Below are 25,649 nucleotides of genomic sequence, written 5' to 3'. Positions count from 1 at the left end.
TTTTTTTGGGGGTGTGTGTTTGTGTGTGTGTGTGTGTGTGCGCGCGCGCGCGCGCGCTGTGGGTGGGGGGGAGGTGTGTGTTTTGGGGGTTTGTCGGGGCGCGGAGAGCCGGGCCGAGGGGAAGGGAGGAAGCCGCAGAGCTGCCCGGCCTCCGGCTGCGTCTCCCCTCCAGCGCTCTCCTGCCGGCGCGCTCCGAGGCGGCCGCGGCGGTGGCGCCGAGCGCTCCTCGTGGGGAACGCGGCGCTCCAGCCGGGAGCGGCGAGGACCCGTTCACGGAGAAGCTTCCGGTGCCCGCTGGAGTTAGGATGCCAGGGAGGTTGATTTGCACCTACTGAGCCCGGAGTTCCTCCCCGGCCCTGGGAAGGGCTTGCGGCGGCGGCGGCGGCGGCGGCGGTAGCAGACGGAACAGCAGGCTCTCCTCTCCGAGGGGGGGCGTCGAAGCGCCCGCGGCGGGCTCCAGCCCTCACTCTCCGGCGCTCCTGCGGCCCCGAGCTTCCAGCTCGGCGCCTGTCTTCTCTTCTCGCCGCGAGCCGCGGGCCCAGCTGCTCTGGGGGTCGGACTCGCGCGCCCCGGATGCTTGGGGCAGCCCCGGCGCGACGCGCTGCTGAGTGATCCGGAGGGGCCCCCGGCCTCGGGACCCCGCGCCGGACTCGCCGGGGAGCCGACGATGTCCGCGCAGCCCCCGGCCCTGACGCGCTCGACGCAGCCCCGGGAAGGCGGCCGGCCGAAGCCCGCCGAGCCCTAGGCGCACAAAGCTCGCGCCCGCCGCCCGGCCTCCGACGACTTTGCCGCCCGCTCCGCGGCTCTTTGTCTCCGCTCGAGGCGGGCGCCCGACTCTGGGATTTCGCTGCGAGAGCGAGCTGGGGGGGCCGGGGGCGAGCTCTCGGTTTCCCGGCCGCCCCCCGCTCGGGCTCGGCTCCCCCCTCTCCCGCACCTCCCCGGCCCGGGCTCTCGGCGCTTCCAAGCTCTCGGAATCACGACCCCTCCCTGCCATGTATCCGCAAGGGAGACATCCGGTGAGTAATTGCAACTCGGTTTATTTAAGCATCTATCATGGCAGGGTAAACGAGGCAGTTTATCCGGCACCTCCATTTTGCTTGTTGCTACCTTTATGGGGTGTGTGTGTCTGTGCGTGTGTGTGTGTGTCTGTGCAGTGTGAGTGCGCGCGCGCGCGCTCACACAAAGGGGCTGGGGACCGAGAGACTCGGCGGACCTGCGAGGTCAGTCCCGAGCCGGGGCCGGAGGGGAAGCCGTTCTCGTGACCCCCCCGCCCCCTTTCTTAAGTCTCCAACTCGCCCCGCGTTCTCCCTGCCCCCGCCTCTCTGTTTGCGGGTGGAAACCTCGCGACTGAGCCGGAGGACCCGGGGCGCCCCCTCCCCCCGCGCCGTCGGGGAGCCGAGGAACTTGCGGGGAAGGCTGTGGGCTGTGAGGGCGGCCTCTCTGGTGGGGCAGCCGGCGGGGAGGGGCCGAGGACGCGGCGGAGGCCCCGAGCCCCGGCTGACGCCCGCGCCCCTCCCCTGTCTCGTCCTCGCGGGCTGCAGGCTCCCCATCAACCCGGGCAGCCCGGATTTAAATTCACGGTGGCTGAGTCTTGTGACAGGATCAAAGACGAATTCCAGTTCCTGCAAGCTCAGTATCACAGGTAAGGCCGGGGGAGGGGGGTGGGCAAGCGCCCCGGGGCCGGCAGGGAGGGGGCATCCCCGTCGCTGCGACGGAGGGGGCTCCCGACCCCGGGCGGCGGGGCCACTGGGGCCTCCGCCTTTTGTTTCCCCTTTCCGAGCGCGCCGCCTTAACCCTGTGCTGCCCGCGGCCGAAGGTCGGGGTCCTTCCCCCTGCGGTCGCGGTGAGCGGGCTCGCTCTTCCGTGGGAAGTTTCCAGTTGCCTTGCTCCCCCATGCCCACGGCGTGGACCCCAGCCCCTGTGCGCCCCGACGCTGCGGGATAGTGGGGTGCCCCCCCCCGGGGAGGGTTGGTGTCCAGGAAATGGGAAAGTGGCTCTCGGAGGCCCTGGGGTTGCGGCCTCGGAGGCGGCCGTGCGGGCGCCAGGCCTGAGCTGGCTCCTCTGCCCTCGCAGCCTCAAAGTGGAGTACGACAAGCTGGCGAACGAGAAGACCGAGATGCAGCGCCATTATGTGATGGTGAGAGGCGGCCCGGGAAGGCGGCGACCCCGCCGGCGGCGCGGGGACCGGGGCTCACTCCCCACCGCGGCCGCGGCGGCTCTTCAGGGAAGGGGGGCTGGGCGGGAATGCCCTGCGCCCCTCACTGGCTTCCCCTGGCATCGGCCACTTGGGAGGGGGTGGGTGAGCCCAGGGGCGGAGGGAGAAACCCGAATTGCAGGCCCGGAGAGCCCTGCTCCCTTTGTACGCCTTTGCTGGGTGCTTTTAAGATTCCCTAGGGCTGCTTGCCCTGGGAGAGCCGGTAGGATGGTGTTGGATCAGCCCAGGAAGACAGGACTCATAGCATAGGATAAAAATCTCTCAAGGCCTCCTGGGAGCGCTTGGAAACTTTGTGCTTTGCAACCCTGGAATGTAGCCAGAGGAGCCCAGCAGCCCTCCTGGCCCAGGGTGTGTGGGCCTTTGCAAGCCCCACTGTGGGCCAGGGTTCCTCACCTGAAAAGTCACGGGACCTTGGGCAGCAGGTAGCCTGGCTCCCTGTACCCAGGGCTTGCACCTGCAGCTTTAAGTCATTGTGGGAGAGCCCAGGAGACACATCAGCCAGGCTCCCAGCACTGCTTCTCACCTAAGAGGCCTTGGGCGCAGTGCTAAGTTATTCTCAGAGAGAGTGTGCACCTGACTCCCTGTTGGGCCCCTACCTTGTACAAACAGGATATGTGGCCCCTGCAGTGCTGGGGGCAGGGGAGCGGCTCTTAGCACCCTGCCCTTGGGGGCTTAATTTAAAGCCCCTTACCATTCGCATCAGAAGAGGCCAGAAAGAACTCCTTTTGAAAAAAGGAGCAGAATTCTGGGTTGTCTGTTAATGGTGCTTCTTTCTATTTTTAGTACTATGAGATGTCCTATGGCTTGAACATCGAAATGCACAAGCAGGTAAGTGCTTTTCTCTTTAAAAGCTGTAGTTTTAAATTCAGTGTAGGGGCTTCGTAAAGGGTCCTCTCCTGGATGGAAATGAGCTTCCCCTTGAGGGTCGAGCGGGGCCAGGCCCTGAAATTTGAGGTCTGGACACCCTGTATGTACCCTTAGCACCCAGGCTTGTGAAGCTGGTCCTGGGCTGGGAAAAAGGACCAGGAGGAGAATGTTGATCTAGGGTCTGTCTGACCAGCCCCCGAGAAGGCACAGGTGCCCATTTGCGTGTAAAAATCTCTAGAGAAAATGCAAGAGGGCTTGGTTTTTTTTCTTTTAATGTGATGTTCTACCTTGATAACACTAGACTTCCAGAGTCTTAAAAAAGCCAGGCTGGGCTGTGGAAATGTGAGGGCATGAAGCCACCAGCAGGCTTAAAATCCAGCTCTGAGGCCTGACGCTTGGGAGGCCTTGCTCTCGCTCTGTCAGGTTGAGGGCAGCTTCCCCGACCCCATTTTACAGAGCTGGAAGCCCAAGCTCCGGGGTGAAGTAACTTGCCCAGAGGCAGCCGAACCAGAACTCTGAAGCTGGCTGGGGGTTGAACTCAGCTTTGAAATCCTGAAGTCAAACCAGTTTAGCTAGTATGGTGTCATTTGATGGATATGTAAACTACCTCGTATTGTCACTCTTCTAATAACAGTATACCTCAAGCCGAGCAAATACAAACAGCCTTTATCTCCATGCATATCAGTAACTAGGCCGGTGCTAGGCTGGGCTGTGGGAGAGGCCTGTTGGTGTATTTGTGTTCCTAGGAGAGGCTGCCTATAATTTGGCTTGGCCCACGGTTAGCATTGACTTGGCACGTATAAATGGCACAGGCCCGCCGCTTGTTCTTTTTAACAATTGGTGTTCTTGAAATCTCAGAAGGCTGTTGACTCACTCTAGCCCTTGGTGACTGTGACTCGAATGGATTTTCTGCTCTAAATTAACAGTCGTTTACATGGTTTGAATCTTGCTCTTTAAAGGGGGCAGGACCCAGGGCAGGTGACAAGGCCAGGTGACCCTGCCAAGCTTAGAGCGTGGCTGGCACGGGTGGTTTTTGGTCAGAGCTTTTTTTTTGGGTGGTTTTTGGTCAGAGCTTTTTCCCTCCTTGAACGGAGCGCCTGGTGTGGGGAGAAGGGCACGCAGGAAGGGCTTTAGTTTCTCAGCTGGACGGGAAACCCAGCTTCTTGGGGGGATCAGGGACGCTAGCTAGCACGGTTTTGGTTCTTGGCCCACAGAAATCATATACAGATAGCTTTCTCTATAAAAACGTTTCTCCGTGGGGACTCGGTTCAGCCCTGCGATGGTGGCCCTGACCTAGTCTCACTTGTCCAACCGGAGTGCCTGAGGTAGCGCTGGGGTCCCAGGTGTTTCAGGGACCTTGGGGGATGTTGTGCAAGGTGCCACTTCCTCCCTTTCTCCACACCCACTTTTCTGCTTCTCAGCGCTTAGTGTCTTGGGTGTGTTTAAAGAGGGTAATTGCGCCCAGGTTGAAAATTTATAGCAGCGGTTATTCTAAGAGCTTCGTAATGAAGGTTTAATATGTCGTTGCATGTTGAGGGCTGCATGGGTGGTGTTCCCTGCGCCTGCAAGCGGATGGTTCTTAGGCACAAAGGCTCCACCTTGGCTGGCAGAGCAGAGCTGGTCTGAATTCCCGGGGCAGACGGCTCTGGCTGAACCCAGGAAGAGTTAAAACGTAGTGCCTTGGGGGGGGGGGGCTTTGTATAAAGAGCAGCTGTGTGCATCTGGGATTTCTGGCTGCTCCCCAAGCAGGCTTCTTAGGGGGAGAATGCCTGAGGTTTGGCTACATTAATCCTCTCAGCTGCCAGTGGTGTTCAGAGGGAGTGCTGAGTGCTTTGCTCCCCTTTTATGGGTGAGAAAACTGAGGTGGAAGGGAGGCCAGAGCCTCTGGATCCTGACCCCTGTTCCCACTCGCCTCAGTTCCCAGCAGGAGCTGAAGCAGCAGCAGGTTTATGGCTGTCTGAGTGGGGTGAATTCACCCTGAGGCCCCAGTAGGAACAAAGAGGCAGAGGGGTGAAGAAACCTTGCAACCCTGACCTAATGGGGCTTGGCCACTCCCTGGGTTCTGCAGAAGAAAGCCCTGCCACTAATTGCAGTGTGGGTCCTGGGTGCACTTGGCGGATGGTGGTTAGGCCTGAGCAAACAAGTTTATCAGCTGACCTGTTTAGCGGTTGACTGGTGTTTTATCTGCACACACAATCAAGTGACTGGAGTGCTTGAATTATTCATGCAGTGTCCTGCCCTCTAGACTTGACTGTTCGTGTGATTACATCTGCCTGGAACAAACAAGCTGGATTCTTTAAGCTCCGTGGGGGTGGGGCCTGGCTGTACTTTTATATAATAGATGATCCACAGAGCTAGCACCTTAAGAAGTGTGGCGTCCCAGGCCTGCTCACACGCTCTCTGTCTGTCTCTCTCATCACCACCCCCACCACCTCATATATAAATATATTTTATATATTTTTATGTATTTTATATATGTGTGTATTTAAATCTCTTCTTTGCTGGCTCTTTGGGCAATGCCAGTTAACTGGGTACCTCGCATTCTGCCTGATGGGCCTGGATATTGACAGAGGGCAGCTGGTGAGGTGCACACGGCCCCCATTTGTATTTTACCAAGAGGGGAATCTCGCAGTGGCTGGCTCCTTCAAATCCCAGAGAAATCATAAGTGACTGCTCCTCCTACTCTTTCGCCTCCCTCCCTCATTACGGTAAAGCAAAGGTTGCAGAATCACAGGCCTGGCCCGGGACTTAGGGGTCACCCACCTCCTCCAGCTCCTGCCTGCAGGCAGAATGTCAAGGGTGATTCATCGAGGCAGCGGGGCTGAGCAGCGTGTGCCCACAGAGGCTGTCCAGTGTCTGTCCTGTGGGCTAACAAAGCCCGCTTAGAAGCAGGGGCTCCGGAGCAAGCGTTGTGCGTTGCATTGGAGGCACTGGTGCTGGGAGCAGCTGAACGCCGCCTGCTCCTCACCCAGTGTGGCTGAGCCCGGATGTGTTGAAAAGTGAACGGGCTGACTGGGGGCCCGGGGCCACACCAGCCTTCTCTGGAAACAGAATAACACCTCCTCTCTCTTCCATCCCCACCTTTTGAGTCACATACTAGCTGTGCCCAGGACAGAGAGGGCAGCTGGTCCAGGCCTTCGAGACGGGACAGTGAAGCGTGCCCCTCCACTAACCGACGGCACTCTCTGTGTTGTTCACTGTGCTCCCTCTTCCGATATTGTTCTCCAAGGGGGCTAAGGTTACAAGTGTGACTCCACCAAGGTCCAAAGTACCCTGTTGCAGGTTGTATAACCCTATCAGCTGGCCCTGTTCGTCCATAGTCCTGTCTCGAGGTGCCAGCTATTTGCACAGCTGATGATTGGATGTGTGGGGTAATCGCACAGAGCACCTAACTGACAGTGCCGTGGGAAAGGTGCAAGAATCCAGGGACCAAGCGGTGGCCGGAGATGCAGGGCTGCGCGGGCAGTGGAAGTCTCCATCTGTCACTCCCCCTCCTCTCTCTGGGCCCTCAGTGAGTGACACGGGGGTCCGGCACAGCAGTTGGAAGGCCTGGGACCTTGGTGGAAGTGGGGTGACAGGCCCTGACAAGGAGTGCAGTGTGTCTTGGCTGGGAGAAGATGTGAAGGGACGCAGGTTATTAAGTTTGGGAGTGCACGTGTGTGTGTGTGTGTGTGTGGCGTCTGAAATCCACTTTTTAGCCCTCTCCATCCTGGCTTCCCCTGCCCTTTCTCACCATGGGCTCTGCTCTGAAACAGATCCTCTCCACCATGTGGGTCATCTCCTACTGGACACCTGCTGAGCTCACAGCTCAGTGGCTCACCATGTCTGACCACCGGAGGGAGCCGGCCAGCCCCTTTGCTGTGCCACTCCCTCACCTGTGAAAGGACCCTGGGGGTGGGCAGGTGATCCCTGGCTCTCACTTACAGATCAGGATCCAGCAGACAGCCTGGATGGACGCTCATTCCATGGCCTCTCCTCGAGGCAGGAGGAGGGGCACTGAGCTGTGTTCCCTCCCCATTTTGTTGAAGGAGTGAGTCAGTTAAGGAATGGATTCCCTTCCCTTTCTGTTTGGGAGAAGGACTTTGTACAAAATCTCTTTGTTTGTACAAAATACTGGGACCCAGAAGGTGTTATGGCCATAGGGGTGCAGGTGGAGCCCCTCCCCCATCATCTCACTTCTCTTGCTTTGGCCACAGCCCCGGGCCCAAGCTTGACCCTGCAGCAGGTGCTCAGTGGGCACACTGGTTTTTCTGTCCTTGGACTCACGCAGGCTGTTGGGGGTGGGGGACTGCCTGTAAGAAGTGGGCTTGAACTGCGGCCTCTTCCTTCCCTTGGCCCGGCATCCAGTTTCTTCATCAGGCAGATGAGGGTGTTGGATTCAGTCCCCAGGCAGTTATTAGGGGCCTGGGATGTGTCGGCTGTGGGCTGGAACTGCTTACGCAGACACAAGACACCATTCCCTGGGCCAGGGAGTCTGGCATCTAAATAAGTAATTGTGCAGAGAGCTAAGTGCTGCTGTGGCCAGAGTGTCACGGACAGCACCTGGGACACAAGCCTGACTCCTGAAAGGGGGCAGGGCACAGGGGCTGTGACTTAGGCTGGGGAGGTAGGCCTAGGCTGGCAGGGTGGCCAGAGCCCCTGGACCGACAGGCAGTGAGATGGGAATGGTGTGGGCGGAGACTGCCTGGGGGAGGAGAGGGGAGGTGGTGACATTTGCTGGGAGGCCTCTCTGCCCTCACATTCACAGCTCACGACTCAGTGGCTCCCGCCGGCCCCAGATGGCTCTCCAGAGCTGGCCCGAGTCCATCTGCCGGGCGGTGGGGGTGGGGGCCACGCCAGGCTGCCTGTGCCCTCCCTGCTGCTTCCCCACCGGGAGACGCTGGCTTAAACTTTATTCCCCAAAGTGGCATGGTCTCCTCCCTCGTGTTGGTAATTCTGTAATGACTGGTTATGACCCGCCCCTCCCCCATATTTAATTCTCATCAGCCCGGCTCTCCACTCTGCTATTAATGATAGCAGCCAGCAAAATAGCTTTCAACATGCCATTGACAGTCTGGTTTAAGAGAGCACTTGAAGTAGTGCTAGACAGCTGAAAGCACCCATAATTGTGTACCAGAGTGAGAACTGCGTGCTCAAGGGCCTTGTTTTTATATGCGTCGGGGGACAATATCTTGTTTTCAACAAATGTTCTCGGAGAGTCGGGCAAGGTGCTGTCTTCCTTCCCTCTCGGCTTTTCTTTCTCTTGCCTCTCACAACAGAGGGTTCCCTCCAGTTGGGGCTAAGAGAAGAGGGGCGAGGGGGACATCTGGCCTCCAGAGAAATGAGGGGATATCGAACCAGGTAGCAAAACAGGGTGGGGGGTCAGCCCCTTCCCACTGAAGGAGGGAATGGACGAGTCTGGGTTGATTTGGAATTCTTTTGTGTGCTAAGGAAGGTGCACAGTCAGCAGCGAGGGTGGTCTGCAGGGACTGGGGGGAGGGGGTCCCTGGCAAGCCCCTCCCATGCCAGAGTCCTGGAGCTGGTCATTGTGCAGAGCTCATCAGGTGGGGTGAGAGTGAAGGGGGTGGGCTGGGGACTTGCATCTAAGTGGGGGTTTGTACCAGGCTGGGGATGGGGTAACCCAGATCTTATCTGGCCAGCCTTGAGAGCAAGTCCCGGCCTCCCTGTCACCTGCAGCCGACTTTGCCATTGAGTTCCCTTGGCCTGTGGCTGTGCAGGCTGCCGAGAGGACTGGTTTCACAGCTTGGGAAGCCCTCTCAGGGTCTGGAGTCTGTTGGCCATGGCCTTGACCTTGTTCTCCTGGCAAAGGGTGAGAGCGTGGGTGGGCTTGGCTGTGTGTCTGAGTGACAGAGACGGGGCCCAGAGTTCTGCCACTGCCCTGAATAATCCTTAAGGAAGAACTTGATTGAGGACAGAGCATTGGGAAAATGTGATCTTCTGGCTAGTAGCAGTATTGATGTAGCAGACATTTTTGCCTCAGGTGCCTAAGATAATGGGCACAGGGGTCCCACCAGGCATCCGAGGGCATGGACAGCCTGGGCTAGGAACGCAGAGGGAAACCCGGCTGAGGCTGTGAGGTGCCTAGGGGGCCAGCAGCACCTAGTGTTTGTTGAGGGGCTGTGCTCTTGGCCCATACTGGGTGCACCGTGGGCTGCAGAGCTGTGGTTGTAGGAAGACTTGTAAAAACATCGTGAACTCTGTCGTACCAGGTCTCTGATGTCTCTCGACCATTTTTCCCCCCGGTTTCTGACCATCTAAGAACAAAAGGAGAAGAGAAGAGATGGTCAGGCGGAGATAAGAGGAAGGAGGGCTGGGCAGTGAAACTGAATCTGGGCTGTGAGAGGGCATGGGGAAGGTAGGGAGCAGCGCTGGCCAGGCTCCTCTGTTGGGCCTGGGTTGCCTTATCTCATTTGCCTTTTAAATCCTTGATAAGTGTTGTTCACAGCTCCTTCACTGGGTTCTGTTTTGTTTTACAAATTCTAAGTGAAAAACTCTTAGAAAGCTGTGAGAGCACCCCCTGCAGGGCTGGGACCACCAGCCTTTGGCCATGCCAGCTCTGGGCCTCCGGTCCCCAAGCCCTGCCCTCCCCGCTCACCTAGGCTCTGAGACTGCTGGCGCCTGCAGGGCCACGCTTGGGCAGAGTGGGACGAGCAAGGCAGTTCAGCGTGGACCAGTGGGTGAGGGTGAGGGTACAGGAACTGCAAGCTTTTGCCTAAGAGCAAAAGTCCTGGGGAAAGGTGGAGGCCCGGAGGTGGCCACTCCCACCTCCCCACCCCTGGAATCTTGCACTTCATTCTGGAGAGGTGAGGGCGCTCTCCAGGAAGCCAGACTTAAGATGGAAAGAAGCAGCTTTGTTTGGAGTCCCTAGAAGCTGCCCTGCTGAGGTCTGGATCTCCCACTGTTGGCTGAAGCTCACCTCCCTGCATTGTGGCTTCCCCTACCAGCTTCCCCGGTTCCTGGCCTGCAGGACCTCCTGCAGGGATGGGAGGGGTGGAGTGTGCAGACTCCTGGCCTCATTGAGATTCCTCTCTCTCCTCTCCCCTGGCTCTTAGCCCCTTCTCCTGAGACCTCTGGCTGACTCTTCCTCACCCCACATAGTGCAGACCGCCCTTACTCCCCTCCCGTGATGCTCAGTGCCCAGTGGGCATTTCTCTGGCTGGCTGGGTGGTGAGGAGGTTTGGGATCCTGGCAGCCAGTCTGTACTGACACCTTTTTGGCAGTGGATTCACAGTTTCTCCTTCAGAATCACCTGGTTCTTGCAGGGGCGTCTTGGGAAGCTGGGTGCAGCGCCCCGGGAGCTGGTGCTGGAATGTTCTGATGGCTGCGAGATAGGCTGTAGTCCTAGATCGGTACTTACTGGTGTGTGACTTTGGGCAGACTTGGTGACCTCAGTGAACTCCCACTTGTAATGAGGGTAATGATACTAGCTGCTACAGCAGTACCGTCCGGTAGAACTTCGCACAGTGTCGGGACCGTTGCGTGTCTGCTGTTGAGTCTTGCAGCCGTCATGGCAATGTTTTGTATTCTAAATATTTATTTTGTTTATTTGAAAAGCAGAGCGACAGAGACAGAGGGGGAGACAGAAAGAGAATTGATATTCCTAAATGGCTCCAGGCCAGGCAGAAGCCAGTAGCCAGGAACTCCATCCAGGTCTCGCATGTGGGTGCAGGGGCCCAAGCAGTTGGCCCATCTTCAGCTACATTAGCAGGGAGCTGGATGGGAAGCGGGGCAGCCACGTCTTGAACCAGCACTCTGGCATAGGATGCTGGTGTCGTGAGTGGCAATTTAACCCACTGCACCACAGCAGCAGCCACCACAGGTGGCTCTTGAGGGCTTGAAATGTGGCAGCTGTGACTGGGGAACTGAGTTTTTAAAGGTGACTTTAGCCACACGTGGCTGGTGGCAGAGTGCAGGTGTAGGCAGTGTTAGCAGGAAGATGTGGACTGCTTAGCCCAGTACGGTGCACACAGAAAGCCCTCTGCAAGGTATTTGCACAGTAGGACAGTCTCCAAGTTGCCAGGGTCTCAGAGGACAAGATCTTTGGTATTACGGCTGTTAAAGCTTCTGGCCAGAGCCCTGTGTGTGTAACAAGAGCACTGATGTTTAAAGAGGTTGAGCGACCACCAGCGTGTGATCTCACCGCGGCCCAGCAGCATAGGCGAGCCTGCTGGAAATCCCGGGCGGCTTCACCCCAGGCCCCCCACATGCCCTCCCCAGAGCCACTGGACTGCAGGGCCTTGAATGCAGCACTGGGCATTGGCGTGGAGAGCAGGGTTTGGGGCTATCTAGTGCTGTGTGGTGGGACTGTGCTGTGCACTGTAGCATGGGACACCCAAAATTGAGGGGCGGGCAGAATCACGCACACCTTGATGTAGGGGGCGGAATGCTGGCTCGGCATTGAGGACACTCAGGCTGCTCCTTGCTCTCTGTCATTTGTAAAACACAAGGTTCCAGGAGGAGGTGGCTTAGGAGGAGGTTGGTTTCAGAGGGAGTGGATAGTGTGCTACAGATTCTGTAATACGATGGTGATTTTTATGGCCTGCGGGATACCACCACCTCCTGCCATCCTTACTGGGGGTGGGGAGAAGGACCCTGCGCCCCTCTAATTCTAAGGGAGGACCATGGTGATGGGTGGGCAGAACATAAGACAAAGACCATCCTCTGGGGATGAGAACCCGGTGGCTCTGTCTGTGCCTATGGTCAGGCTGCCCTCTGCCCTCGCTGCATTTTCCCGTCATGCCATCCGGGTTCCCCAGAGAGCCCTTGTCCTTAAAAGGGGGCATTAAAAAGCCAGCATTTGGCCTGCAGCCCTGACCTGGTGGGTCCAGCCTCTGCAAGGGTCAGGTGACTTTTACAGCCTGTTGAGGGGCAAGGGGAGATTTGCATAATGTTCCAGGGGGATTAGGTGGCTGGGGTTGCCATGGCAACCCCACAGGGATGAATTGAGAATTTTGCCTCCTGGCAGGAGTTGGCTGGTGGTGTCGGGGAGGGTGGGGGAGGGGGCGGGGTTATCTGAGGGGAGCTCCAGGCGAGGTAGGGAAGGGGGCTTGGGCCTGGTGATGAATGGGCAGTGTTGGGGGGAGGTGGGATCTGAAAGAGCTGTCCCTGCGGCACAGCACCAGACAAGTGAGCTCTTTGAGAGCCGCCCCTGCGGTGGGGGTGGGAGGCAAGCGGGGGTTTAATGCATTTGGGAACCAAGAAATTAAAGTGAACAAATATTTAAAGATTCTTGGGTCTTGTTAACAGGAAACCTGGTGGCTGGAAGCGCAGAGTCTGAGAAATGGGAAGTCTCAGGGTCTTAGCGTGGGGGAGTGAGGCGGCCGTGGCGTGGGCCCAGCTCTCCCCTGGGCAGCCAGTGGCCTGGGTCGGTGTGCTGTGCTTGGACACAGCCCCTAGTTCAGCTCTGCCTCTCATGGAACGGAGACCATGGCCCAAGAGGGGACAGTGGCCCGGATGTGTCCCCTGCAGGAAGAAAAGGAGGTGGAGTCCCTTTTGGGGGTGCCCATAGGAAGTCATTTCACAACCCCAGGACCCTGGACTCACTGGCCATTGGTTGGTTGGGAGGGCCGAGTGTCTCCCTCCACTGCCTGCCCTGCAGGAGCACAGCTCCTGGACCGGAACAGGGCCCTGGCCTGTGTCCTCTTCCCTCTCCCAGAAGACAGGTCCTCAGGTCAGACTGAGGGCTGGGCCTTTCACGTCCCAAGTCCTCCTGGCATAAAGAATTCAGCAGGCTTCCTTGGCAGGCATGAATATTTAAGGCCTCGTGTTATATATAATCTGATCAATATGTCAGTGCTAAAAGGGCCTTTAAAGGAGCTGGTCTGCTGGTTGTGGGCTGTGACATGAGCCTTCCCTGCCCCTCCAGGGCACAGGGCAGCACCTCCATGGCTGCAAAGGGGGCCATTTGTTCCCTAGGCCTGGGCCCTGCTTTCCCCTATGGCCTGTGGCCTGATGGAATGTGGCCCAGGAACCCCACCCAGGCTGCCCCCGGCGGAGGGGTCTTACCCCTCCCCGCCCTTCCTCCATTGCTGAAACACCCGCTTGCTGTCCCAGTGTGAGGAGAGACTGCCTGGCGAGGAATGTCACCTTGTTGTCAAATAATTGAGGAACTTGCCTAGGACGTGCGGCTGGGTCGTCTAAAACAGTCCAGACACATCATTCCAGAACCGTGAAGTACCTGCTCGTTGGGCGACTGTGGGGTCTGCAGCCCCCTACCCCACCCTCCCTGCACTCCCGTGATTTTCATTCCAGATGAATCAGACTCACTGCATACATACCAGGATTAGAGTCACAGAACCAGGTAAAACGTGATGAGAACTGCAGAACCCCCAGGCTAACTGAGACCTCACCCGAAGCACGCGTTTCAGAGAGACCACCGGGCCTGCCATGGAGCTGGGGAGGCAGCTGCCAGTTTCCCCTCCGTGTTTCAAATGGCAGGGCCCTTTTCTTCGTGTCTGCTTCCTGACGCACACACAGTGTGCAGACTCGCAGCACAGTGCTCGTAGCGAGACGTCTTCGTTGTAGGAGACGCATGCCGGAACCTGGAAGTGGGAGGCAGCCCCTTGCCTGCACAGCAGACACGGAATTACTTCCTGCTGAGGGAAGCATCTGGAGCCCGTGCCCGGCCGTCTTGGGCTCAGCGGCTGGTCTTGCCCATGAATCGAGGCCTCTGGACAGTGGGTGCCTGTGGCTCAGCGATGTGGCGGCGCTGCTGTCTCCTGGAAGCCCTGTGGCCGTCATGTATGGTTTCATCGACGGACAGATTTGAATGGCTCGTGCTAGGAAGAGAGCTCCGGCTAGCCTAGCCCACCACCCCGTACCTGCCGCTTCTCTGCTGGTCCTTGCAGTCTGCGCTCTGCCCTGGTCGGTGGAGCCGCCTGGAGGAAGTGACGTTTTGTGGGCCGATTCAGGAATGTCTAACATGCCGAAGCCCTGAGTGAGGGCTCCTGGATCTCGTAAGTCATCCATCTCGCGCCTCCGTTGTGCAGACAGCAAAATTAGAGCCCAGAGGAGGGAGGCCATTTGCCCACAGCCACAGGGCTGGATGGAGGAGCAGCCAGCTCACTTCTGTGTGGCTTCGGATTGGAACTGCTCTCTGCAGTAGCGGATTTCTTCCTCTCCTGGTTTTTGCTTGACTATGGTGAAGATGAAGTGTGCGCTTCAGCTCCTGGAGCAGACGCCCCGGCGGTTGGAAGCTGAGTCGTGGAGAGACCTTGTCTGGTGGAAGTGGCTGTTGACTGCGTGTTGGGCACTGTCAGCCGGGAAAGGCGGAACTGCCCAGGACTGGCTGGCTTGCTGAAGGCCCAGGAGCAGCCGCCGGGGCACTGGCACCAGAACGGGCCCCATCTCCCAGACAGCGGCAGATGTGAGTGTGGGAGGCCGTGGCAGCAAAGCGCACTTGGAGAGCGAATGCTCAAGTACCCCCGGCTTACTGCAAGATGTTCAGAGGCCCTGCCTTGACGAGGAGCTGATGGGGCCGCTGGGAGCCGCTAAGGCACGTGGAACAGATTGTTCTCTGGAAACTGTGTTTGCCCCCCACTATCTCGCCCGCTGCCATTTATTTGCCTAACCACCTCGAAAGAGACACAGGGCAGATGTGCGCCCCCGCGCCCCGCGGGTGGCCCCTCCGTCTGCGGCTGTTTTTCCAGCAGCAAAGCCACTGCCTTTGAACCACACTTGGAGAGCGAGATTCAGCGGCGGTGCCAGCAACCCCTCTCCTGCTGCCCCTGGGGTTTGCGGCTCGAGGCCTGGCAGTGAGGCGGAGGCGGGCCGTCTCGGGGACCCCACGGGTGCGGCTGTCCACGGAGTGTCCGGCGTGTGAGCAGGCCCTGCCCTGTGTCTGGTGACCTGTCCCGATGGTTGAAGTCACACGTCTTGTTTTTGCTTTCCTTTTTTTCGGAGCCAGTGTTTGGAGGTTATTTGCCTTGGAGCCTCTGCTGCTTTAACAGCTGTGCTAGTCGGAAACGTTGTCAATGATTAACCCAGACAGTGGGTTTTTTCTTTCAAAAAGCGTTTCTTTAAGCTCTTTGAAAATGTCGAGATTTGGCTTCTTGATAGGAAGTCATTAGAGTGGGTCGCTAATTGCTGAGCCTCAGTTTCCCCATCTGTGAGATGGAGACTTCTGGAAGTTCTTCTAGAACCCCCTACAGCGGCCACGAGCTTGCACGTGTGGGGCGGCTGTGGTGGGCAGCATGCGTGTTGTTGGCCATCAGCATCGCTGTTGCTTCGCGTAGTCCTGTTTGCCTGGGTGTCCCTTTCTGGGGTTTCCTCCTCCAATCACCACGCTCAAAACCGTGAGCCTAAAGAAGCCGTTGAGCGAGCAGTGTTTGTTCTGTGACCTATCAGAGTGGGCTGGGCTCAGCCCCTGCCGCTGCCTTTTGGAGAGACCAAGGGCCTGATACTCAACAGCAGACCTTGGCAGAACCCGGCTGGGAAGCTCTGCCCTCCCCTGCCCCCTAGAAAGTACTCCAAGACCCAAGGACACGGAAGTCTTGGTTTATTACTATTAAAGTTCTCCAGACATGAAGCCACCTCCCCTCTGCCTGCCCCTACCCTGCACAAGCCTGTGTCAGCTGTGCTGGGGTCCTTCCTGCCATGAGGCACCTTGATTCCATCCTGTTTGGACCCCCAGGAACGATGGGCTGGATGCTGAGACCCCGGGCTCCTGGGAGGTTCTGTGTGTTCTCCTGTGCCGGAGCCCTCACTTGGTGTTTGTGGTGTTGGGAGGCAGGAGCTGGTATAAGTAGGTAAGAGGCTGAGACTTCCCTGGCGCTTGTGGCCTGGGTGCCGAGCCTTGAGCTGGCCGTGGCTGAGTGAAATCCTGGTGGGTCCCCTTTTCCTTACAGCCTGAGGATGCTGGGCTCTGGGCCACATGGCAGGAAGATCCCGTCTGGGGGAGCCCGCGGCCACGTACTTGCTCGAGGATGTATGGAAGGAGATAGGCTACCTCCCACACCCCTGACCTTTCACCTGTGCGCCAAAGCAAGTAGGCCACAGCAGGGGCTCTTCTAGAACCCTCTCTCAGGGGTGAGAGCGAGTGGTGGGGGTTAAGTAGCCAGAATAGTTGGGAAGTTCTGACCCTGCCTCTGGCTGGCTGGGGTTGGGGAGAGGGGGAAGCCTTGAGGCCCTCCGAGGTGGCTTGTGGGTGGTCTGATCCGACAGTGTTGCCCTCATCTGAGTGGTAGGGGAGGTCCTGCCTGCCTCCCAGTATGGGTCAGCGTCCTGCCAAACAGCCTCTCTCTCATGCTGTCCACACTGGGGCAGGCCAGCTCTGCAGCCATGGGTCACTGCCACATGAAGTCTCCCAAAAGAATCGCTGGGAGGCTGGCAGTTGTGCTCTGTGGGCCAGATGTTGATGATGTGTCTGCCGCACACTGGTCCCTGCGCTCCTGGACGCCCGAGGTGCAAGGCGTTGGTCCGGTGAGCTTCCTGATCTGCAAGGTGGGCTTGTGTCTGCGTTCCCACGGCCACGTGACCTGTGACGGGCGAGTGAGCCTGTGGCCCTGCGTGGGTCCGGCCCGAGCTGCAGCCTGGACGGTTGTTTCTGGAACTCCTGCTGAACTCAGAGCTCACTCCCCTTCCCCACCTTCGGTGGCCTTGGCGGAGGAGTGAGCAGACCTGACCGCTTACTGCGCTGGTTTCCACAAGAACATCCCAGTTACCTTCCCAGATCCTCACAGTTTCTTGGGTATCTGGTGAGCAGAGAGGCCAGACATGCTGTTTAAAGTCCTACAAGGCACAGAACAGCTCCGTGCAGCAAAGAATGGCCCATAGCATGGAGAGTGTGCAGGCTGGAGGCCAACCCCAGTGCCTTGCTGGCCTGGGATGTGAGGGACGAGGACTTGTCCCACCCCGAGTGCCAGCTGTGGCTTCTGCTGGGAAGTACTGGCTCTGGCATGAAGGACCCAGGCAGAGGTGGACACCAGCGATCCCTGGTCCCCACGGGAAACCCAGTCAACAATGGACAGGCCCTCTGCTGAAGAGCCTCGATGATGTGGGCGGCAGCCCCAGGGCGTGGGGCCGAGACCCGGTTCTTTGATGGATGACCTGTGTTCCCCAGCGAGGGGCATCCTGTGCAGTGGCCAAGGGCGGCGGCCGCAAAGGTGTAAGCCCCAGGCATTCTCTGAGGTCCGGGTCTGTTTGTAAGCCTTGTTATTTTATGAGCACAAAGAGTTCTCATCCAGAATCACTGGATGTGCAAATGATCACAGATTTTTAAAGGCTGTTGTCATGGTTTTGTCTGTGAGAGATTGCTGTGCCCATGAAAGCTTTGAAGCCAGCTCTGGGACCTGGGTCCTGGCGGCTCAGGATTCAGTGAGATAAGAAAAGCAATTCCGAGAGTTGTCTGTCCGGGGCTCCAGGCCTTGCTGTCTGGACTAAGTTAACCGTTTAGCACCAGTCTTGGTCTTTCCTGGGGTCATCTGCCTTTCTGTGATCCACCTGAACGAGGGGCGGGCCTACAGAGTTACCTTTCTGAGCAGCTTCTTGGGCAAGGCAGGGCTGCATCCTAAGAAGTGAATCCTTGGGGGTAGGGGTGGGGTGGGAGGCAGGCTTTGTGGATTAAGCCATTGTTTGCTGACTTAACATATGGATGCTTGTTCAATTCTGGCCACTTCGCCTTGATCCACTTCCCTGCTAGTGCCCCTGGGAAAGCAGCAGAGGATGGCCCTAGTGCTTGGGCCCCTGCTACCCGCATGGGAGACCTAGATGGAGTTCCAGGCTCCTGGCTTCTGATTGGCCCAGCCCCAGCCATTGTGGCCATTTGGGTAGTGAAGCAGTGGATGGAAGATTTCTCTGTCTCTCTCTCTCTCTTTCAGTCTGCCCACTCTTTCTGCAACTCTGCCATTCAGATAAATAAATGAATCTTTTAAGAATCATAAAAAAGTAATGGTGGCATTTCTGTGGGGAGGAGAATGGACCTGGGGTGGGGGAGACCGCAGTGAAAAGCAGGAGGCGAGGGAGACCCACTCTGCTGTGGGGGGAGGGGGGACTTTGCCTCTTGGAGCCCTGGGGCTTCCCTCGTGGCCCTTCCCTCAGTGGCAGGTGGGCACAGCAGCAAACTGGGTTTGATTCCTGTGGTGGCTTTTGCTGGGAGGATGGGGGTGGGTTTGTTTGTTTTTAACAGGAAGATGCAAACTATGCTGAGTGGAGGCAGCCTGGGGGCGGGAGGGGGTGGGAGTGGGAAAGGACGGACCCCAGGGTGAGGGCTGAGGTTCCGGGGAGTTTGCCTCTCTCCCTGCCCGAGACGTTTCTGGGGCCTGGTTTGTTTGCCTGAACTTCATGCAGTCTTTTTGGCTTTGCAGACGGAGATCGCCAAGAGACTGAACACGATTCTAGCGCAGATCATGCCTTTCCTGTCACAAGAGGTGAGCGCTCTCACTGCATTCCTTCTCCCTTGCTTTTCTCGCTGCCACCGAGCCCCAGGCCCTAGGTGAGCCCCAGGCCCTAGGCGTTCGTGTTTTCCCAGCTGACTTGGGGATTTCTTCACACAGCCTCCTCTGGCCTGTCCTGGGGCAGGGGGCCGCGGCAGAGGGAACATTTACTTTTCCTGGTCAGGATGGTGTTGTGTCACCACCTGAGTCCAGAGAGGAGTGTCAGCGATGCACAGTGGGTGCCCCTCTCCCACCAAACCTGTTTTCCTGTGCCCCGGTCCCCACCTCTGAGAGTGAGGCAGGCGCCCAGTTGGTGCCGAGGGCCAGACACAGTGTGGGGGACCTGAGCCTCCAGGCCCAGAGTGCACCTGCCAGAAACATGACCAGCTAGCTGCCCACATACCTTCCAAGAGACACGGCCCCCCACCCCTGCCCTGTGGTTGCAACTGGACTCAGGGGTGATTGGAGAAACATCAAGGGCAGGTGGGGGACCCTCTGCACCACCCCACCCCACCCCCCCCGTGGCTGGCACATGTCTGCTCGCTGGGTCTCTGGGCCAGACTCATGGCCCGTAGATGATTGCGTTGGGGTAGGACGCGGAGCCGCCCTCAGAGCTACAGCCCAGCACCAGGCAGAGAGTGGTGTGTGTGACTCGGAAGGGAGTGAGCGCAGCACATTTTACGGCACAGATTCTGTTTTTTTAAGAGCAGCTTTAGGTTCACGACAGAATTGGGAGGGGGGCGGTACAGAGATTGCCCACCAGAGACCTTCACCACAGAGTGGGATGTGAGTCTGAATTGGCCCAGCTGCCGCTCAGTGCTCCATTGTCTTCTGGGTTCAGCCATGCTGTCTTCCTGTCTGTCTTTCTGGATCCATACCTTGTTTTCTGTCTGTTTAGGCAGAGTTAGCTATACACGGACGCACACACTCCTGACCCCATCCTGTGTAAATCGCAGGCACCCTGGGTCCTGTGGCTGCGTCCCCTGAACTCGGGGACACCCTTCCCCGTGATGACAGTGCTGTTACCGTGTTCAGGAAATTCGTGATCTTTCTCTGAGGCCATCTAAGAGCCAGCTCATACTTGAATCGCAATGGGAAAAGGTTCTTTTGTGTAGGTGGTTAGGGGGATCGTTGACTAGTAGCCGTCTCTGGCCGGTCCATGTGAATTCCAGAAGTAACACATGGCGCGTTGAACATTGTGTCACTCGTTCCACCTGCTGGCTGGGCCCGTTGGAGCCCCCTGGTGTCTTCTCTGGGGGAGGGGGTCCTCCCCGTGTCTGGGAGGGTGGCCGCATCTAACCTGCCCTGTTCTCTCCAGCACCAGCAGCAGGTGGCGCAGGCAGTGGAGCGCGCCAAGCAGGTCACCATGACGGAGCTGAATGCCATCATCGGGGTACGTGGACTCCCCAGTCTGCCTCTCACCGTGTGTATAGCCCTTTTATTCCTCTCATTTACCATAACCAGAGAGCGAACCTGGCCTCAGCTGGCCTCAAAGAAGGGCGGCCCCATGGCTCCAGCTTCCCCGAGCATCCCCTGGGGTCTCTCTCCCCTTGGGCTCCTCCCCAAGTCCCTGAATTCAAGGGGTGCGAGACACACCCTGGCGCCACCTTGTCCTCCCCTGGCTTGGTAGGGTGGGGGCCTGGGATCACCTCTGAGGCCTGTCTGCCCCTCCCTGGCAGAGGCCTGCCCTTCTTCGGCCGCCTGGGACCAGGCCTGTCTCTGCTGTGCTGTGGGGCTGGGGCTTGGGCTGAGCTGCCTGGCTGAGTGTGCATCTGCCCTTGTAAACACCAATGGGGGCACCCAGACAGGTCTTCCCGGCCTTCTGGAAGGCCCCTCCCCAGTGCTTCTGCAGCTACTGACCTGACCGCTCTGTGGAAGGGGAAGCAGGGGGTCTCCCTGCCCGTGCCTCTGCCCTGGCTTTCAACTTCAGTGCATCTCTGAGGTCCAGACAATGTCCTCCCCTGGCTACTGCCCTGGGGTGGCCTGGGGCTACTCCAGAGAAGCCCTGGAAGGAAATGGTTTCCCTGTGTGCCTCCAAGGTGAGGCTTTTAGTCTATGACGTGGAGGTTAACCACTGCTGCTCAGGCCACAGCGCCACCTCTGGGAGCTTCCAGGACGTGCCCAACCGGGCTGCTTTTCCAGATCATTCTGAAGCAGCAGGAGCAGCGGACCTGATCCTGCAGCCCTGGTGTTGCTGGCATCCTGCTTCTTCCTTGTTCTTGCTCTTGTTCTTACGTCCGGGCGTTATTTCCAGGTGGGACCCCAGGCCTGCCTTTGGTTTTCTTCTGCCCGGTGGAATGCGTGAGAGCTTGGCTTTCCAGACTGGGATGGAAGCGCACAGGCCTGTGTTGTCGTCCTGGTTCCATCCCAGCTGACTGTGGGCAGGCCTTTGTCTTGTCCTCCCTGCATCTGGGGTGAACTAGCTCCTCCCCTGGGAATGCTGGGAGTCTGCAGTGTGCCTGGCCAGGTGACACTTCGTCAGTCCAGCCCCTGCATCACGCCGTGAGGACCCATGATAGAGTCCGTTAGCAAGGATGCCTGTCTTTCTGGTCCAAGCCCCCTGTGCTGTTGGGGAAGGGATGGAGGCTGGAGCCTGGTGAGAATCCTGGCAGCGCAGGGAGAGGAGTCAGCTCTCACCTGCCCTGGGGAAGTGTTCCATGTGGGAGGGCAGCGCTCTCAGAGTGTGGGGGGGGGGGGGTGACACTTCAAATGAGGTCCCTCAGAGCCATCCAGCCCAGGGCCCTTCAACCCTGCAGTGCAGGGATCTGGGGGCAGGACGTCCACCAGGGACCCTGGCCTGCGCCCACGACCGCTGCCAACACCTCTGTCCCTGTGCTTGAGGTGCCCAGAGCTGTCCCTAAACATTGCCACATGTCTGTGGGGGCAGAAGGCACCTGGTGGAGGGTCACCGATGGAGCCCTGTGCCCATAAAGGGACCTGGGACCCCCGCCCAGGGCTGTTTACTGCTGCCCTGGTGTGTGGCCTGCATCCCCTGTCCCCGTGACCAGCGCTCAGCTGGGCGACTGTGCTGATGGCAGGGCTGGGATTGCACCAGGAGCTCCCCCCCAGCGCCTCCGCCTCTTCCTCTTCCTCTCCTGAGGCGCCCCCTTAAGGTGTGCAGGCCGAGCTCCTCACCCCTGCAGTGGCCACAGTGGGGTCCCTGCTTCCTCCTCTCCCTCTTTCTTTGGAACAGGAAATCCTCTTAGGAAAATAATGAGGTTTTTTTTTTTTTTAAGTTTTAAGAAAAGAGTGAAACTGGGGAGAAGCACTGCCTGGATTAGCCCCACTTCCTTTAAGTAGTATTTAGGAAGCTGCAAGTTAGGTCAAGGCAGCTCGAGGCAGTTATTGGAATTCAATTAAAGCCAACGAGTGGGGCCTGTGACCCCCATTTTCGAGGTAATTGCTTCTTGGGCTCTGAGTGAATGCAGCCAGCGCCCTGTCATTAAGCAGGCAGCCGTCTCATCGCCGCGCCTGACAGAGCTGGGCCAGGCAGGAATTACGGACAGCTGAGGCCTGCGCGCCAGGAGCCGTGCGTGACCGTGCTCTGCGGAGGAAGCTGAGCTTTATCTCCCGGGCGAGCCTGCAGCGGAGCGGCCTCTGGGAGGGAGGGGAGGGCCGGCCGGGGGCTCTTGGCAGCAACCAGGGGCTGTCACCGCCGTGGCACTGCAGAATCTACTGCTGGCATCGGGCCTGGGATCTAGTCAGTTCCTTCCCCCAGGCCTTGATTTCCCCATTTGTGCAGTTGGGGAAGGATGAGGAGGTTCCGTGTGGCTCCTCTGCCCTGGCAGTTCCTCCCCCTCTCGAGGTGTGGAGTATTCTGAGGGGTGACTGCTCGGCTCAGAGAGAAGGGACGGGCGCAGTTGTTAAGTTGCCCTGGCAGTACCCACCCTGCTCCGATCCTGCTCCTGTGCGCTCTGGGAGGCAGCGGGTGATGGCTCAGGACTTGAGTCCCTGCCACCCACCTGGGGGGCTGGGTTGGGTGCCTGGCCCAGCCCTGGCTTTGGAGGGCATTTGAGGAGTGAACCAGGAGATGGAACTCTTGCTCTGTGTTTCTGACTCTCTGCCTTACAAATAAAGTGAAAGTAAATGAAATCAAGCAGAGACATCGGGTGCACCTGGTGTGAGCACTGTGACAAAGGCCAGGATCCAAATTAGAGTGGTGAGCCTGGAGACGGCCGGAGGGACAGACGGAGGGAGCCAGGCGTGCTGGCCAAGCCCACCCACTCCCCTCTGTGGGGAAGACAGACCCCAGGATGGCCTCTGTGCTACTCGGGGCCCTGCGGGTCTTGGTTACTGTTGTCCTGTTCCTATTCCACGCCTTTCCTTCTTGGATCCACGTCACTGGGGGAGCCTCAGGAGGAGGACACGATTCCTGGACCCCAACCCTTGGCAAACTGCAGAAGGCAGCAGCTGCCCTTCCCACGCAGGTCACAGAGCTCCAGGCTGACCGGCTATTTTCAGATCCGTCTCTTGACGTTGCTGTGTGACAGCCCGAAGTCTTTGGACAGGGAGGGAGGTGGAGGGACCCTCACCTGCTTTGCCCACCGGCCACTTGGTCTGCGTTCTCTTGGGGATGATTGGTGGAGGTGAGGTTGGAAAACACTCACTTGACCTTGTGCCAAGTGGGAGGCAGAGGGAGGCTGGAGCCCGGCCCAGAAGGCCCAGAAGGCGCATGGCGTGCTGCAGCCACACCTGAGGCTCTTGCATTCCTTCCACTGTGACGAGGAGCTGAGTTCTACAGGAGGCTTGGGATGACGCGGAGAGCACCTTAGACTTCGTCGGTTTCTTCCAAGCTGGGCAGGTGACGCTGGCTTTTCAGTCCTGGTGCAGTGGAGTCCCTTGGGCTCCCTGAGCGTGTTGCCCGTCTCTGAAGTGGGGATTGTGAGGGCTGTGGTGAGCCCCGTGAACGAGAAGGCGCACCTGGAGGCCCTGGGCCGCTCTTCTTTCCCCGGATGGCAGGAGGTACTGGTGTGCAGCGGGACCCTGTCTTCCTCTGCATCTCTGGTCCGTTCGGCTCTGGAAATGATTAGACAGCTTCACTGAGTTCCGCCCAAATCTTGAACCTGACAAGACAGACATTAAGTCAGGCAGCAGAATCATCCAGCCTGACACCCAGAACCCAGTCTCACAAGCTGTACCCACAACATCCGCCACACCTCCTGAGCCCGGGCCACGCGTGGGACGTGTCCTTTGACGTGCTTGTGTTCTGGTGTGGAAGGTTAAAGGCTCCTGGGTGGGTGGGTGTGGGTCCAGGAGAAAGAGGGAATCGCCCCTTCCTTTCAAATCGTGGACGAAGTTCCAGTGCTGTCGTGAATGGCAGGTCCTAGGACAGGTGGGTGCCCCGGGGAGGCCGTGGGGAAGTTTCTGGCTATGCAGAGCGGTACCCTCCCCCTTTAAGATGAGCAGGCCTTGGGCTTTGCTCTGTGGCCAAGCAGGTGCCCCCATCGGACATGCTCAGGCAAGAGACCCCGCTCAGCTTTGGAGTGAGTGCCCTGCAGACACTCTGCCTTTGACCTTGGGCTTCCGACGCTGGTCGGCCAGCTCCTGTTCTGGGGAAGCAGGGCACCCCGCTAAAGCCACTAGTGAAGCTCCATGCCCAGCTCACTGCTGGCTGCATCCATCTGGGCCTTCCAGAGAGGGCACGAGGCTGGGGGCCAGTTGATGTCCCCTCTTGTTTCCCGGTTTCTCCCCTTGTTCCATCTCCAGCACATGTCCATGCTTGCCCAGAAAATGCACGGTGCACAACAGTGGTGCTGGCTGTCTTCCTGGGGCTCCCGAGTGTGGTGCGAGATGAGGAGACCTGGCAGCTGCTGTGGGTTTTGGCCGAGCACCTGGTTGGCTTGGCCCATGGTCACACATGTGTGTGCCTCCTGCAGCCCCGAGGGTCTGAGCTCCACCTTGGCCTTCATTTCACAGATCGGGGGCACTGAGACCCTGAGAGGTCGGCTGGCTCATCATGGGCTCACGGCTCCTAGGAATGTACAGCCGGGCCTGGCTCCCAAGGCTGAGCCATTAGGACTCCTGGAAGGGAGAAATGCGTTCTGGCCAGGATGGTGGGGAGGACGCCCTGGGGGAGGTGGCACTTGAACTGGACAGAATTCAGCCAGGGAGACCTGGTCAGCCAAGAGTCAGGATGTGGGGAGCTATTGGCTCGAGTCTTTCCCCAGATACAAATTTACAATAAGCAGGTTTTTTTGGTCTTGTTTTTTAAAAAGACTTACTTATTTGAAAGGTGGAAATTGAGAGACAGTAATACCATCCCATCCTCTCATTCACTCCCCAAATGACCACAATGGCCAGAGCTGGGCCAGGCCAAAGCCAGGAACCTGGAACTGCATCCAGGTCTCCCATATGGGTGGCAGGGGCCCGAGCACTTGGGCCATCTTCTGTTGCTTTCCCAGGTGCATTAGCAGGGAGCTGGATTAGAAGTGGAGCAGCTGGGACTCGAACTGGTGCACACATGGGAAGTGGGCCCCTGCTATAGCATCTTCCCTGGGAGCCAGATTGTTCACAGAAGGGGTTAGCCATGTACACAGGTGGCAGAGCCGCCGCCTTTTTTTTTTTTTTTTTTAAGATTTATTAATTTATTTGAAAGGTGGAGTTACAGAGATGCAGAGGCAGAGAGAGAGAGAGAGAGAGAGAGAGTCTTCCATCCACTGGTTCACCCCCCAAATGGCCACAATGGCTGGAGATGAGCCAATCCAGAGCCAGGAGCCAAGAGCTTCTTCTGGGTCTCCCACCCGGGTATAGGGGCTGAAGCACTTGGGGCATCTTCCACTGCTTTCTCAGGCCATAGCAGAAAGCTGGATCGGAAGTGGAGCAGCCAGGACTCCAACCAGCTGGCTATGCGGGATGCCGGCACTGCTGGCAGAGGCTTTACCCACTATACCACAGTGCCGGCCCTGGCAGAGCCACTTTGATACCAGCCTGCCCCTCCTTCCTGCCTTTGCCGAGGGTCTTACTGGCTCCACATTGTGAAAAGCCGGTTTGCTGCCTCCATCCTTGCTCTGTTTCATCGGCAACTCATCTGAACTAAACGGGGCGTGCTGGAGACTCATTTCAAAACTGGGTTCCGATAATTCTCCACATCCCGCTACATGAGAGAATACTATACAGCCACTAAAAGGGCAGGTGGCTTTCTTCAGAACACTCCTATTAAAACCAAACTGTTAACAAGAACCCTTCTGTTTATTAGA

At 58.2% G+C, this 25,649-nt stretch overlaps 1 protein-coding gene across 7 annotated transcripts in view; it reads left to right on the top strand.

The window, feature by feature from the left end:
- Nucleotides 1-883: 883 nt before the first annotated feature.
- TLE3 (TLE family member 3, transcriptional corepressor) overlaps nucleotides 884-25,649 on the top strand; it is a 40,530-nt gene continuing 15,764 nt past the window's right edge. For 4 of the 7 annotated variants that reach the window (XM_008249824.4, XM_008249823.4, XM_008249826.4 and 1 more), the window contains exons 1-6: nucleotides 884-1,016; nucleotides 1,542-1,642; nucleotides 2,074-2,137; nucleotides 2,999-3,043; nucleotides 18,385-18,447; nucleotides 19,772-19,846. In XM_008249824.4, the coding sequence (XP_008248046.1) occupies nucleotides 993-1,016; nucleotides 1,542-1,642; nucleotides 2,074-2,137; nucleotides 2,999-3,043; nucleotides 18,385-18,447; nucleotides 19,772-19,846 (372 nt within the window). In that variant the 5' untranslated portion in view covers nucleotides 884-992. Of the gene's footprint in view, nucleotides 1,017-1,541; nucleotides 1,643-2,073; nucleotides 2,138-2,998; nucleotides 3,044-18,384; nucleotides 18,448-19,771; nucleotides 19,877-25,649 lie in introns of all 7 variants that reach the window. The other 3 variants (XM_008249821.4, XM_008249822.4, XM_008249825.4) reach the window with 1 other exon arrangement.

This window comes from Oryctolagus cuniculus, chromosome 12 (assembly GCF_964237555.1).
Source record: "Oryctolagus cuniculus chromosome 12, mOryCun1.1, whole genome shotgun sequence".
NCBI classification, from domain to species: Eukaryota; Metazoa; Chordata; class Mammalia; order Lagomorpha; family Leporidae; genus Oryctolagus; species Oryctolagus cuniculus.
The sequence above is the reverse complement of the archived record's forward strand: the minus strand, read 5'-3'. Positions and strand labels throughout refer to the sequence as shown.